This window comes from Tinamus guttatus, unplaced genomic scaffold, assembly GCF_059628265.1.
Source record: "Tinamus guttatus ecotype Peru unplaced genomic scaffold, ASM5962826v1 Tinamus_guttatus_pri_ptg000241l, whole genome shotgun sequence".
Classification (NCBI taxonomy): domain Eukaryota; kingdom Metazoa; phylum Chordata; class Aves; order Tinamiformes; family Tinamidae; genus Tinamus; species Tinamus guttatus.
Window position 1 is genome coordinate 100,001 of NW_028288775.1, and position 15,358 is coordinate 115,358.

Consider the following 15,358-nt stretch of genomic DNA (forward strand, 5'->3'; position numbering starts at 1 on the left):
CCTCCACTGCCACAGCATGTGTCGAGCGCCCGGGCCACGCGGGCGCTGCAGCGCCCAGCCGAGCCTCCCAACGCTCCTCACCACCTGCCCCACCGTGCGACGCCACAACTCGCCAGGAGGTCAAAAAGCCACGAGTTTAGCAACCACCCGGAGCCGCAAACGCCGCTCCATGCCTGTGTTTCGTGTTCGCGTCATTCCCCCGTTACAAGGCTTCTTCCCCCTTTTTTTTTTTTTTTTCCCCTTCTCCCACTGCTTTCAGCGAGTCCGTGCGCGCAACCAAGGCTGAGCATCCCTCGAAACCAAGCCCTTAGCTCCCACGCCGCATGCAGCGCGGCAGAGCGGGATCCGCGCTCCCGGCCCCCGGGCGCACAAAGGAGGCAGCCCCGGCACAAAGCCGGCTGTCAGCGGCTGAATTATTTTTATACAGGAATTTTTATCTCCATTGTACAAACAAGTATGTGTCTGTGCTGACTTGTTAAGCAATCCACTTGTATGTAGAATAAGATTTTTTTCCCCCTTCCCTGCTACCAGTCGCACAGCTCCAAGATCAGAAGAAATACATCCTCTTTGAAGCTCCTCAAATGTTTTAGTTAAAAGGACAGCAGTTGTTTTCAAAGATCCAAGAGTATCTTTATCAGAATTTAATTCTTCCTTATTGATTTTTTTTCTAACATAACAAAATTTAACATAGGACAGTTTATAGTTTATTACAAAATAATAAAGCCTCTAAATAATCTCTCAGGAGGTAACGCTCTGTTTTTTTTTTCTTAACGGAACCAACTGTGTTTTACTTCCTCTAAGAGAAAAACCTCCCTAACTACTGCTTCCCAGTGCACCAAAACTACGTGTGTGTAAATATATATGTACACACACATATATATGAAAGTGAAAACTAATATTAATAATAAAGAAAACCCAGTAAAAAGGCCTTGGTCTCACTCGTTCAGCAAATGCTCCATGTCTTTTCCATCCCCTACCCCAAGCACAATTTTGCTGAATACCCTTTTGATCCGGAAGGAACGAACTCCACAGCAAAAATGCCACAAAAACAAGGAGATTCGCGCAAGGTCCGAAAAACGGCTGCGATGCTGCAGCCAAGTGACACCGGCTGACAAATTAATTGCTGGGAATTTTCAGCAAGGGGGAGAGGAAAGTATTTTTATTTTTGCATTTTAGATTGCACTGCCTTCTAAAACAATTAAGTAGGCACTGAAGGCAAAATTAAACCCTTTGCTTCCTAAGGAGTGAGGAGTTGTAAACCATGTTTATTTTTTTAAAGGCAGTAGTAGTACTAGTAGTAGTAGTAGTAATAATAATAATAATAATAATAATAATAACAACAATGTCATCATCCACAGTAACCATAAGAGTAGCACTGCAGGCAGGGCTCTCCCCGGCGTCTTTGTTGTTGCAGGGCAGCGCTATTGTTTATTTAGGCAGAGGTTTTTGTATCTGGAGCGCAGATCAAATTGCAGGTGTAATTGCTCCGTGCGTCTGCGGAGAGGCAGCCGTCGGAGCCCGGCGCAGGGCCGCGCGAGCTCCACCTCCAGCCCAGGAAAGCTCCCGCAGCGCCTACCTGCGCGGGCTCCTCCGCGGGGATGCGGAGCCCCATCTCCAGCGCCGGCAGTGCAGCCACCCCGCGCACCAGCCCTCCTCGACACGGCTCACGTGTGCCCATCGGATAGGGGAGACTGTTGCTCGGGTAGAAGTTTCCCAGGAACTGCGCCAGGCAAGCGTGGCCGGGGCTCCGGGGAGCCGAGAAGCACTTTTGTGCACTGCCTGCAAACTTGGAAATCGGCTGCCTCACTGGCAGGTAACTGATTCCCAGCACTTGCTTGCAGGAAATGTGCGTATTTTGCTTTGTACTTTCTGTGGATTTACTACAACTGCCTCTGACAGCTGTTGATTCAGTTAAACGAATGCATTATTGAAAATCCTCTTCCGTCCCCGAACTGGAAAAAAATACACCTTTGAATGGAGTTTAAAATTTGAAGCTTGGAGGAGGAGCAAATGAAACCTCTGCAAAGACTCGTTGTGGATTTAAAGCCAGGGCTGTGCCTGCAGCAGGGGGGTACAGCAGTCTACAGTTCCCTGCTTATTTCGCCTATATTTTCTTTGTTCCAAGCAGATACTAAAAAAGAACGAAAAGCAAAACAAATGATCTCAAGTGCAGAAAAATATGCTGCTGCTAGGACTTGGCGAAAGCCCCGTGCTCAGGAGGCAGCCACAATGTGTCTTAGGCAATTCTGCTGCGTGCCATGCACCTCATTCTCCCTCTTCATTTACTCACTTACTAACCAATTTTGCCACGGAGAAACCCCCATATGAAACACAGAGAGAAAGAAGGGTATGTTTCCATTTTGCCTTAGATCAAAGGCAAACAAGAATGCAAACTGTGGCATATTGAGTATTTTTTTCCACTGCTGTCATTCACACTGAGCTATCTAAGTTTCATGTAATTCCCCAGCCTGGCTGCATATTAAGCTTGCTGTGTACAGCTTTATTACGGCGCGCCAGCGAGCAAGCATTAATATTCCTGTGCCGTGTCTGACAGGGCATTTACATGCGCCCATCTGAGCTCGCACCTGAGCGCAGCCCAGCCCGGCCACGCAGCACCCATCCCCGCATGGGAAGCACCAGGGCGGTCGAGGCCAGGGAGCCCTGGGCAGGATGCGGCGTGTGGAGGCTGGTGCCACAGGGACAATACTCCAGGTCAGCTCTAGCGACGCCTCCGCTTGCCAGGCCAGGGCACCCAACAGCGCTATGGATGGGCCAGCAGAGCATCCCCGCTGCTTGGAAGGGTTTTGCAGGCGCCTGTTGTTTTTAAAAAGTATGGGATAAGTCACCACAACATGGGTACCGATACCATCACAGCGGGCCCAAACCCGTCACTCTGACAGCAGCCCAACAGCAGCAAGCACAACCCCTTTGTACTTGTACCAAGTGAGACAGAATATGCTCATTAGGCACAGGCATCAGGGGGTGAAAAATAAAACAGAAAAAAAAAAACAGTTAATTTTAGGTCTATGCTACAAGGAGAAATATAGGTCTTAATGTATGAAAATATACGAGCTCGACATATTTTATGAACTTCTGCAATTTCCCCGAAATGGACCCATAAAACCGAGACCTCCACAGCAGCGAGCGGCACTGCAATGTGGGCCGTGTTAAAAACAAGACCTCTGCGGAAGAAGAGCGTTGCTGACAGAGCCACGACCCAAAGGAAATCTGAACAAGCAGAAAGGTACTAAAGATCTCCAGTGATTAGATCTCCTGCTAAAAAAAGTGGCCAAGTGCCAGGCCGTGTCCAGGCTGATCCTAAACACCTTTTATTGCACAAAGTTGGTGCTGCTGGACGAAAAAACAGGCTGAAGCTTCAAGTGAATTTTATGCAAAAATTTCTATAATGAGGAAGCGGGCAGGCAAACAAATGGAGACTGAAGCCCGGTTGCCTGACACTGCCTCTCCGATTGCCTTTATTATTCGAATTAAATAAAGAGGGAAGCCATGTGCTGAGGGCTGCACGCACAGAACTGTATCATGCTAATAGGTCTCCTCCTCTTTAAAAGAGGTAGCGCCGGAATCAGGAAATCTTCGTGTAAGACTTTGGCTTCTCCCACTAGCCTAATTGCAAAGGGTTTTATTTAGATGCTTGCCCCGTGCCTCAGTGTGCAGCCTGCAGCACGCGCTGTCCGCTCCACTTGCCGAGGAGGCCGTCTCCGGAGGCGGCAGCTTGCGGCAGCGGTGTGCACCTCCGAGCGCCGGCGCGCTGGGGCCACACACAATAGGGGAAGGAATGCGGAGCACATGCCGGAGCCTCCCAGATAGATCCGATTCGCGGGAAACAACAACAACAACAGAAAAGGGAGAGCGATCCAAGGAACCACGACGCTGCCGACACTGCACCAGGATAACTGTGCCGAATCCAGGGAAAACTTTCTCCCCTGCTTCTGTTCTTCAACTGAGTGCCTACTTGTGCTGCCAATAAAGAGACATTTTTTACCGACTGCCTGCAACAGTGGGGCGAAGAAAACTAACACAGCCTTCATCTCGTACGGGAGATGGCATCATTATCACGTGTTCGCTTCTTCAAAAAAAAACGCTATTTAGAAAAGGCGATGGGGCGAGCAGACAAACTCTCGCCTCTTTTCTGCAGCCCCAACAGAGCAGCAACTTTTGCATCCCCTACTTTTTTTTTTTTCCCCAGGAAAGCAAATTTCGCAGCCACCCAGTCCCCGGTGTTTAATTGAGCTTTCAAAAGTCCTCTGACAACGCCAACAATTGCAAGACACAATTGCCGCAGCTCCGTCGCGCAATCACTGTGACAGTTCTATTTACCGTTTGTCTTAGAAAGAGTTTCGGCGACATTGTACTTGGACAAAACAGCCGAGCTGCCAGTTCACAACCTTTCTCTGTCTTATTTACCAATACAGCTTGTAGGCAGCGCTGCCAGCCTCCTGGGCAGGAGCCCCTGGAGAGCACCCGCAAAACCTTCCCCGTGCGTCACTGCTTCACCCAGCCTGATTCCCTGCCTCTTTGTAGGGAAGAAGAGGACATAATTTTAGCTTTTTGATTTTTTTTTCCCACCACCATAACTCTCATCTCGTTTGTCCGGATGCAATGATAACTACTCTGTTCACATGTCACTGATTTTTATCTGGAACCAAACAAAATTATTAATCCAGAGTCTCTAGATTCAACCTGCAAAATTACAAGGGCAACTCCTAATAACACGCTGAGAAAAATCTCTGTGGCACACAGACTAGGCAAAGAAATCACCCACTGAGAAGTCTAACGCTCCCATGTACCTGGTCTGAAATTTAGTACCAAGTTATGCCCGTTCTCCCTCTGATTACCAGAGGCTAAGCTGTTTCTTGCATTTTTTTCCCCCCACGGGTTATATTTGAACACAACAAGCAAATAGAGAAGAAAGGATCCAGGCACTAAAACTGACCTCCCCTGCTCCCGCCTCCCCTCTCTGTACAGTAAACATGAGATCCACAGCACAGAGCCGCAATCACGGATGGGAATACGTGCAGCTCTCCAAAAGTGCTCCACCTGAAGCCAAGTAACACCTCAGATCTCTTTTCACCTCTCCCCCCAAAAAATAACCTTTAATTCCCTCAGATTTATACGTTTGACAAACAAAACACCCACTCCTGACACCAGCGCACTATAAATATTTCTCCAGCCTTTTCAATAAGCGAACAGCAATTTTACATTCACTGATCTCTAGATACTTCGGTTAATATTTCCCCCTATTGTAAAATATGAGCCTGGATCACTAAACCCCTGCCGTAGCACTCACTGCAAATCACAGGCTGCCGGTATCTGCCGGTGAGTGTTTGACATACATATTGATGAAAGCTGCCTCATTGGACCCACACAACATATCCTATTAATTTTCAGTTAAATTTATGACATTTCAGCTACAGCGCTGGATCAGCATCACTCAAAATTTGATACCGAGTCAGAGCTACACACGTGCAACCGCCCACACAAAAGGGACAGGTAGCCATGCCGGCGTGCATGCGCATCGTACACACACGACACAGCTTGCACATGTGTGTGGCTGTAGATATACACGTATATATATTATTATATAAGCTATCATAATCACTCCTGCCTTTGCAAAAGGGTGAGGATAAAGCTAAGCTAAATAGACATCATTTTCCCCTTCTATTTGAGTGAGCCAGTGCCTTGTTCCTTGTCTCTGGGTGCACTGATCCTTAACCACTGCTTATCGTAAGATGATCTTTGACTGCAACACAACTTCTTACCTTCAGAACAGAGCATAGGCTGTGCCACAGCCAGCCTGCAACACCTCTGCCAGCAAAACAACTGCTCGGCTCCATTTCTACAGGCTTAAAATGCACCTTTCCTTGACTCAAAACAAATCACTCCCCTCAGCTATTGCCTGGATATTTTTCTAAGGTCAGCCTCCCTCACGGTTTTTCATTTTTTTTTCTTTTTTTGCTGTTTTAATCACATACTCAGGTATCTTTCTTGCATTATCACGAGCAGTCCCTTATTCTGTGCAGAGCCGAGCTGTCTGGCTCGTTCCAACTCTCCCACTCCTGATTTTCCACTGGCACTGGGGGACTCTGGGGCAGGAGACGGCCCAAAGGCTGCGCCCAGCAAGGGAGCCCTTCCCGCCATGCCGCAAAGCTTGGCCCACTCGAGAAAAAAGCAAAATTAAAAATAACAGGGGGACGGATGGACAGGTGCCACGGAGCTTCCCCGGGTGGCCTGCTCGGGCAGCGGCAAGCAGTGTGCCTCTAATTCCTGCCTGACAGAGGCTGCGTTTCATCTTCGCAGTAGAGCAGCTCGGCATGCAAGCGCCACGTTGCGTCACTGCCCCTGCCCTCCGTATTTGGCCATTTCAGAGGGCTCCGGGCACAGGCAGCCGCGGTCCCCTCACGCTGGGCTCCCCTCGAGCGCCTCCATGCCCAGGGCACGCACGCACGGCTTCGCACCAGGCCTGCATGGACCCGCATGCTCCTATTCCCGTGCGGCCACCGCCGCGAACCCACCAAAAGCGCCAGGGCCGCGTGTGACGCAGTGGCCAGCGCGGGGGCTGGGAGAGCATCGCGCCCCATTATGGTCAGGCCCTGCAGGCGGCAAAGCGCCTGCTGTCATGCCCTGCACCGCGCTCCGGCCTGCACTGACCTGGCTTGCGCAGCCGTCGCCGAGCACGGCGGCCCAAGGGGAAGCCACAGCCGCGGGCTTTTCCGAAGGCGCTCTAGGCCCAATGCGCACAGCGAAAGCGCAGCGCTCTCGCTTGCTGAGAGGATTATAGAAACAGGTCGTACTTTGTTGGGCTTTCCAGGGCCTTATTTTTTTTTAACCTCATTTGCTAAAATATTTACATGGTGAACAGCCTTCCATTTGCAATATATGTATACATATATATACATGCACACACACTCAGAAATTGAGTTATTTATGCTTTCTTTGTTTTTTTTTTTTTTTTTTTAAATTTCATTTCATATTGTTCATTGCACCAAAGAGAACTCTGTCCTGGACATTTGTACGGATGACATGTGGCTGTGTAAACCACAAACAAAATCAAGATACATCTGTCAAAACCACATCAGAGGCAGGAGAGCGCACAGAGAAGCATTTATCACTGGGCTGAGGAGGCAGGCTGTGGAGAGCAGCCTTTCCTGTCAAACCAACCTTTTGAAATTTCCAACATGCCCTTAAACTTTCCGAATAAGCATGTCTGCGCGCTTCAGCAACTGCCCTCTCTACTCTGGCCTGGCCAGTCGCAAATGGCATCTTAAAGTCAAGGTCGGTGGTGTCACTTTGCCATGGGGCTGTGTTTAATTACAGTCCATACGCTGACAGCCAACATGGACGCGCGGCAGCGAGCGGATGCGCCATTAACTCTTTCGCCTCCAGCTCTGCCAGAGCCGTTGGAGTGGCCGCCCACACACCGAAAACCGCCCGGCAGCCCAGCGGACCCCGCTGGGTCCTCTCCCTGCGAGAACACAAGGGAACACGGGCTGGGGAGCTGCACAGAGCCGCCAACAGGACGCCCGCTTGCCGCGCCATGCTGTGCCACGCGCGGGCTGCAACGACGGAGCAACTCGCGAGCACTTCTCCTTGCTGTGCTTTACCTGCTATATGCTCCTGCTTAGGGCAAATTCCTCGAGATGACGTTGATAAACAATCGTCATCCTCTGGCGTAACCTGGATGCCCACCTCCACGGGGTTGGACGCTTTCTTCAGCTCGCTTGGCGAGGGCGAGGGAGGCTTATCCACAGCCTTCTCCAGGCAGAGACTGCCATTGCATTGTTTCCGTTTGTGCTCGATAAAAACCAGAATGTCCCCCAGCGGGAAGTTCATCTGACACTGGCCGCAGGTGAGGAGGTCGTGGTCCCCTTCCGGAGCTCCCAGCACGCCGTGCTCGGGCTCCTCATCGGTGAGAATGGCTTCGAGAGGTTCGGCTGCAGGCGGGAGACAAAAGGAGCAGCGTTAGCGCGCGGGGCCACACACCGGGCCCCCTCCTCGCCAGCTCTGTACCCATGGCCACGTGTCCCCCTCGGTGTGGCGGCGGCAGCCGGACTGGGAGAGGGAGTGCTGCCGCTGGAGCCGTTTTCATCGATGAGGACAAATTCCCCTCTTGCTCTAACGATTCGGTGGTAAAATCAAATGAACGGGCCTTTAAAGACATATTGTGAAACTACTATGGCACCAGGAAGGAAAAGCCAAAGCCGTGTTTTACTGCCAGATGTATTATTTACGTGTATGAATTTGCAGCTGAAGCCATCACACGTGCACGCACGTTGCCTCGCGCGCACGTGCGCACGGGCCAGCCACACTACCCAAAATCCAGCCCCACCAGCAACATGCACACGTGTGTGAACAAAAGACCTCACAGCCTCCATTGTGCGCGTTCCACAACCGGGCTGCTGCGCGCAGGGCCAAGGGAAACGCCGGACGCACGGAGCCCACCAGGCCCCAGCGCCTGCGCTCCTGCCACACGAGCACGCCCGCAGCTTCCCCTTTGAAATTCGTAACGCAGGAGCTATGCACTGGGGAGAGGGCGGATGAGCAGAAGAAATAAATAACAGGCAGCTAAATGGCAAAAATCGAGTGCGACAAAAATTCCTGCGGTGGCGGCGGGGGGAGCGACGCTGACTTGCACCTACTCCTCAGAAGTGGCGCAAATAGCAAATTCACTAGCAGTTCCACCCATGGATATTAACTGGACAGGATATTTTTCAGTACTTAAGAGAATAACCCAATTAGTCATTTTTTTTTTTCACCCTGAAAGAGGAGTGGCCAAATTAAACATGTTAGTACTGGTGGCCTTCAGCACAGAAAAATCAGGCTGGCCGGGCGACCACCACATCTCATGACACGAGTGAGAAGTGCTTTCTCTAAACTCCAAATACCTCGCCTAATGTTGTCAAAGTTGACAAATTTTCTGAATGAGCTCCAAAAAGCTTCATTATGAGGCTATTCCTGCTCACATAATCACCCGCGGATGCTGTAACGAGGTAGATATGCCTTGCTTTTCTGCTCGCTTGCTGTTCTTTTTTTTTTTTTCCTTTTTAACTTTGTAGGGAAATATCTTGGCAGCGCGTGTCTAGTACCCATTGCTACGGCCTTTCATGAAGGCAAAAGGCAGAGTGTGAGAGCAGCGCGTCAGTGCCGGTGCCGCACACCGCAAGCACCGACAGCAGCAGTGGGGCCGGAGGGTGCGACGTGTGCAAGCCCCACTAACGCGCGGCCAGGTAGGGGGAGGCAGACCCAGCACGACTCTTAAACAGTTAATCAGCCTGACCTTCTTTAGCGAGCTGCCAATTTCACATTTAATGAACTTAAAGCCACAGAGAATCAAAAAATAGATTTTAATTTGACTGCACAATATTGGAACTGATTTTGATAAAGTGTAAAAATGTGGTGAACTCAGGTTAAATTTATTTCAACCCTACCTAGGCTCAATATTGAGGAAGAAGATCTGGAGTAGCTCCCAGTTGTGCTGCGTGAAATAATGTTGAAGGAGCACACTACCTTGCCGTACCTCAGCTCCAACTAGGACATGGGGACACCGTCCGCAGTCTCTTGCCTCTAGCGCTACTTCTAATTTAACGGCAGGTCAGCCACAGGAATATGAAGGTCATGCTCGTATTAATAAAAACAATTCCTTAATTGCCGGGGTTTTCTCCTAAACTTTCAGTCCGCTCGGTACCGCACAATGCGTGTTTGCACTGCTGCTCCGCTGCGGAGGACAGAGCAGGAGGCTCCGCAGGACTCCAGCGGCACCGTCTCCCTGCCGAGCTGTTGCTTGCTGGCGCTTGGACACAGCGAGTAAATCACCGCGCAACTAACCTCACGGGCAGCGCAGCGGTGTCGGGGGCTGAGCGGTGCCGTGGGCTTGCTCGCAGCCTGCAAGTTCCCGCGCAGAGCCCGCAGTGCTGCCGGCCCGCGCCGTACAGGCATCGCTCCGCAACTCGCTTTCCCCGAGTTGCTCCCCATGCCGGCGGCTCTGCCTGGCAGAGGAAGGTAACGCGGAGGCCTCAGCACCAGACAGTTCGAAGTGGCCCCGAACAAAAAGCGACTTTGCTGAAGTCTCTGCTGCCTGGGCTGATTTATAATCAAAACCAGGAAATGAAGTGGTAATTCAGAGGTTGCTGATTACACCTCCACATTTCACCTAATTAATTTTATAGGAGGCAAAGTTCTTGAAAATAACAAGACGATCAAATGTACAGATATAAAACCTGTAACCTCAACGTTTTCTATGCTCTTAATGTAAATTATTGCTAATTAACGAGAATTATATACTAATGTATGAAATACAGTAGGCACCGCATTCACTGCAAAACATTCGGCTCCTGGAGGAAACGGAGGCAGTAAAATGTGGCTTGGTTGTTCCTGCTACTTCTCCTACTTGAAAAATTAAACGAAATGAAACAAACGGGTGAGGGCGGGGGCTGCACGGGAAGAGGGAGCCGCGGGGCCCCCGCTCCCCCGCGTCTGCCCAACCCGCGCCCCCGCCTAGGTAGGTGCCGGCTCTTCCGCCGCTGCCCTCGGGCGGCGCCGGCCCGGGCGGCACCGGGACGCAAGGGGCAGCGGCTGCCGAGCGCCGGGCTCTCCGGGTGTCCCGCGCAGCGCCGGGTGGTGCCCGGCCGGGCGGCACCGAGCGGCGGCCGCACGTGCGCGGGGCCGGCCGGGCGGCGCGGCGAGCGAGGCCCAACTCCGCGCGCAAGTTGCGCTGCCCCCCGGGCCGGGTGTGGGGGCGCTGCGCGGGGTCGCTCCGCGCGGGGAGCCGGAGTCAAGAACAAAGACGCGGGGGGAGCGGCGGGGCCGGCGCAGCGCGGCCGCGACTCCCTTCCCCCGGGGCTGCCGCGAAGGCTGCGGCCGCCGCTCAGGTTCAAGTTCGCGGCGCCGCCGCCGCGTTTTGTTGATCTCGCGCTGCCTCCTAGCGACTGCTCCCGCACCGGCCCGGCCCGGCCGAGACGGCGAAACTCCGGCACAGCCCCCTCCTCCCTCTTCCCTTCCCTCCCTCCCTCCCTCCTTCCTTCCCTCCCTTCCCCCCGGGGCGGCCGGCGCACGTGCGGGGCCTCCGCGCCGCTCCGCGCAGCGCCAGGCCGGGGGTCCGCGCGGCGGCGGGCGCCGGGGCGCACCGTGAGGCGCAGCGATGGACACCCCCCCCCCCCAACCGCCCCCTTCCCTCCCTCCTTGGAGCTCGGGGGGAAAGTTTCGACGCTGCGCGGCCGCGGGCGCCTCCGCGCGCAGCCTCGGCTCGCGCGCTCCGCGCGCGGGAAGCGGCAGGGCAAAGTTTTGCCAAAGAGAGGGGGGCGGCGGGACGGCGGGAATCGCCCGGTTTCGGCGGCCCAGGGAGGTGTGGAGGCAACAAAACCCGCCAGGAATAGTGCAAAAAAAATAAAATAATAATAATAAAAAAACACAAACGAAAAGGGAGGAAAGAAGGGCGAGGCGCCCCATGGGGAGCGCGCACGGCTCTGCCCTGGCCCGCGCCCCACGCGGGGGACAGGAGGTCCCCGCGCGCTCCGCGCCCGCCTCCCCGGCTCGCGGTGCCTTTTGTTGTACAAGGGGCGCTCCGCGTACGCGCCGGCCCCACGCGCGGGCTGTTGCGGGCGGCGCTGCCGGAGCGCGGGCGGGGGCTCCTCTCCCGGGGGGGCGCGGGGCGCGTTTTGTGCCCGGCGGCGGCGCGGGGGTCGCCGCGCGTGAGCGTGTGAGCGGGTGCGTGTGCGCGCGTGAGCGGGTGCGTGTGCGCAGCCCGGGCTCGCGCTTCTCTGTGTTTGTTGGCAGGAGGTTCCCCACACACGCGGCGCTTGTAAACATTCAGACACGAGATTTTTCCCAATCAAAATCCACTTCCACTTTTTTTGAAAATCTTCCAAAAAATAGTAGCGAGCGAGCGCAGCGAGGCAGAGCGCGCGGACCGGGATCCCGCCCGGCGCCGCGCGGCTCCGCGGCCGCCCCCGGCCCCAGCGCTGGCCCGGGCGGCGGGGCGAGGTCGGGTCGGCGGAGCCGGAGCCCCGCGCGGCCCCGGGGCGGCGGCGGGAGCGGCGACCCCGGCGCAGACAAAAGGCGGCGGGCGCGGAGGGGCCGTGGCGAGGAAAGGGCGCGGGGCGGCGGGGGCAGCGCGGCCGCCACTCTCCGGCCGCGCTCGCCCGCGGAGCGGGAGCCGCGAGCAGGCAGCGGGAGTCGCGCGGCTCTGCGCGCACTTTGGGGCGCGCTGCCCGGCGCGCAGCCCCGCGCTGGCGGCTCGGCGAGTGCGGCTCCCTCTGCGGGCAGCGGCGGCAGCGCGGGCGAAGCGCGGAGCAGAAAAGTGCTCAAGGTGATTCAATTAAGAGCGCGCAAAAAAGCAGCCGCCGAGGCGAGTAACCCCAAGCCGGTGCCAAGTTAATTTCCCCCCGCTCGCTCGCATTCTTTTTTTCCTTCTCCTTTTTTTTTTCGAATTAAAAAATAAATCCATAAGGAGATTTTTTTTAAATAATCGCTCTCCGTGTTACTTACGCGAAAATTCCCGTTTGCTTAAGTGCTGGGGTTTGCCTTGCTTGCGGCGCGACATGGTGGATAGGTGGCTTCGGCGGCTTGTGAGTCGCTCGGTTCACATCGGGAGAGACGGGTTAGAGAGGAAAGAGACTCCAGAGAAAATATCTTCATCAATGTCTTTTGACATCCAAAATAAATTAGAAATAATACAAAGATGGCGCAGGGAAGATGAATTGTGGGATAGCAGTCATGGCTTTTTTTTTTTTTTTGTGCAAGGGGAAAAAAAAAGAGAGAGAGAGAGGGAGAGAGAGAAGGAGAGAGAGAGAGAGATGAAAAAAATGGCAAAAGCCCCCCTGAGCTGCAAGTTCAAGTGCGGACGTGACGTCCCTGCGAACTTGAACGTCAGGAGCCTGGATGGACAGAGACATACAAAACATGGGCAGGGCGAGCCGGCGAGAGGGGAGGAGGGAAGGCGAAGGCAACACCAATGGACACTCATCGGGGGCTGGACATGAAAAGGAGAGCAGGACACGCCAATGGCCAGTGCCGGCAGGGGGGCGAGCGCGCGGGGAGGGGGCGCGGCGGGGGGGCGGCGGGGCCGCGGCGCGGGCGCGGGTGGGGGAGCGGGAGACACGCGCGCGCGGAGGGCGGGGGGGGGCGGCGGCAGCGCGCGCACGGCCCGCGCCGCGGCGCGCAGGGCAGGGGGCCGCTCCGGGATGCGCGCGGGAGCGGGGGGAGCTGGGGGAGCCAGGTAGGAGCGCAGGGCGCCCGAGGGGCGGCGAGGGGGGAAGGGGAGCATGTGGCTGTCCCCTCCCTTCCCCGGGACGCCGCTCCCGCCACCGGGAACCGGGCCCGGCCCCGACTGCGGCGGCAGCAACTTCGGCGGGGCAGCGCGAGCGGAGTTTCCTGCGGGAAGGGGGAAGGGGCGGACGGCCCCGCGCGGCGCCCGGGGGCAGCGGGCGGAGTTGGGAGGATGCGGCGGCAACTTCGCCGAGAAGCCGCTCGCAGGCGCTCGCTACGGCCGCGGCGGAGAGCGGCTGCCCGCGCAGCGCGGAGCGAAGCCGCCTGCGGGACCTGTTGGGCGGGCGCAGGGAGCGGGGACGGTCCCGCGCCCGCCCCCGCGGCAGCGGCTCCCGCGGAGCGAGCCACCCCCGCGGGCGCCACCTCGGACGCGGCGGGCACAAAGCGCGGAGCCGGCGGGACCTTTGGCGGGGTGGGGGTGACACACGGCCACGCAATGCTAGGTGACAATAGGCGAGCGGCTCGGCGCTGGTGCAGCTCTGTGCCGCCACGTACATATGGTCCCGCGCCGCGCGTATGCAGCGCGGCGTGCGCGGGCATCTCTGTTTTTGGTGCGATTTGATTCGTGTGTGAGAGCGCGCGTGGAGCTTTCCGAGGTGGCCGCAGTGTAAAAAGTAGTGACTGGATTTCCCCGGGAAAGGTCCCGCGCTTCCCCGTGCCGGGGCTTCCTCACAGCGCTGCGCTCCCCGAAGCCAACACTCCGCAGCACCTCTCTGCGGTTACCCCACGAGGAACGGGCAGCGTTTCATTGATTCTTCCTAAAAACTCACAGCGAATTAAGCGCTCAGTCACGAGTAAGTCTGGTTTATTATGGTGCCAGATCTGAGCTTCCAGAGGTGCTTTCCTAGAGCAGCTCTTTAAAACATACATTCAAACGCTAATTTTGCAGGCGCTGCCGTGAATGGCAGCGGGAAGGTTTCTAGCATTAGCACGCCCTTAATTTCAGCATCATAAAATGCCTCGGATTAAAAGGAAACTCGCTGGCTTGCAGCAGTATTTCTTGCCGTCCGTGCAGTTGTTAATATTAGCGCTTGATCGCGGTAGCGCCGCGCTTCCCTCGCCCGCCATGTGATCGGAGGCAGGTAACAAACCTCCCCGAGGAGCAGGAGGCGTTTTTAACGTGCTCTGACCGCAGATTAATAATGCAGGTAGGTTTGCTTCTTGCTTGCTTTCGAGGAGAAGGGGAGCGCGTCTGTCCGAGGTGCAGGAGCGAACACGGGCATGGCCGTGTTCCCAAGCCTTGCAGGGGCTTCGGGTGGGCGATAAATGAGGGTGGAATTCGGATGAGTCTCGGGGAGCTGCGCTGGGCGCTGCGGGGTCAAGCGCGGGGCTAAGGGACCCTTCCCGAGCGCTGGGACTTTTCCCGGGACTTCCTGCAGGATAGATCGCGCTTCTGATCTCTGTATTTAATGGCCAGGTCCTGGTTTATGCTTTATAACGTGTTGACAAGTTTTCTAACAGACTTTCTGAAATAATGCACATATATTCACGTCGGTTAGAAACTCTGCAGTATTTTTAGAGTCGAGTAGATCTATATCCTAATGCACTGAGAGGGAGTGTAAATCATAGAGGATTTCATAGCCCTTTCAGTAGTTTTCTGTATGAAGTATGAGCAGCGTGGCCTCCAGACGTAACCTTTTAGAAAAAAAAAAGACAGCGCTTTTATTTTATGGCGTAAAGTGCTTTTAGCTGCGGGGCTCTGAACGTGAACGCGGTCAACAAGCAGCTCGTGCGAGGGGCTTCGCTGCGGCTCCGGCCCCGCGCCGGGCCGCCCCGCCGTCCTGGGAGGTGCGGGGTGGCCGCGGGATGGGGATGACATGGGTGACACCCCCCCGCTCCGCGCTGCCCCCCGGCCTGGGCAGCGCGGCCCCTGCGCGGCTGCCGAGCCAACGGGGGGGCGGCGGCGGGAGCCTCCCCCGCCGGCTCCGTCCCGCGCTCGTCCCACGGGCAGCGCCTCCCTTGGAGCAGCCGGCGACGGGCGCTGCTGCCGGGCTGCGAGCGGCGCGCGCCGGAACCGCTGCCCGCGCTCCCGCGTGGCCCAAACGGGCTGCAGGACGGCGGGCAGGCGAGAGCCTAC

The 15,358-nt window shown here is 55.7% G+C and overlaps 1 protein-coding gene across 1 annotated transcript in view; it reads right to left on the reverse strand.

The window, feature by feature from the left end:
- The window catches only part of BCL11A (BCL11 transcription factor A), a 64,237-nt gene extending 51,281 nt beyond the window's left edge, over positions 1 to 12,956 (reverse strand). The window contains exons 1-2 of the mRNA XM_088525970.1: positions 12,502 to 12,956; positions 7,623 to 7,952 (exon numbers count right to left, since the gene is read on the reverse strand). Coding sequence (XP_088382096.1) covers positions 7,623 to 7,952; positions 12,502 to 12,556 — 385 coding nt within the window. The 5' untranslated portion in view covers positions 12,557 to 12,956. The remainder of the gene's footprint in view (positions 1 to 7,622; positions 7,953 to 12,501) is intronic.
- Between the last annotated feature and the right edge of the window lie 2,402 nt (positions 12,957 to 15,358).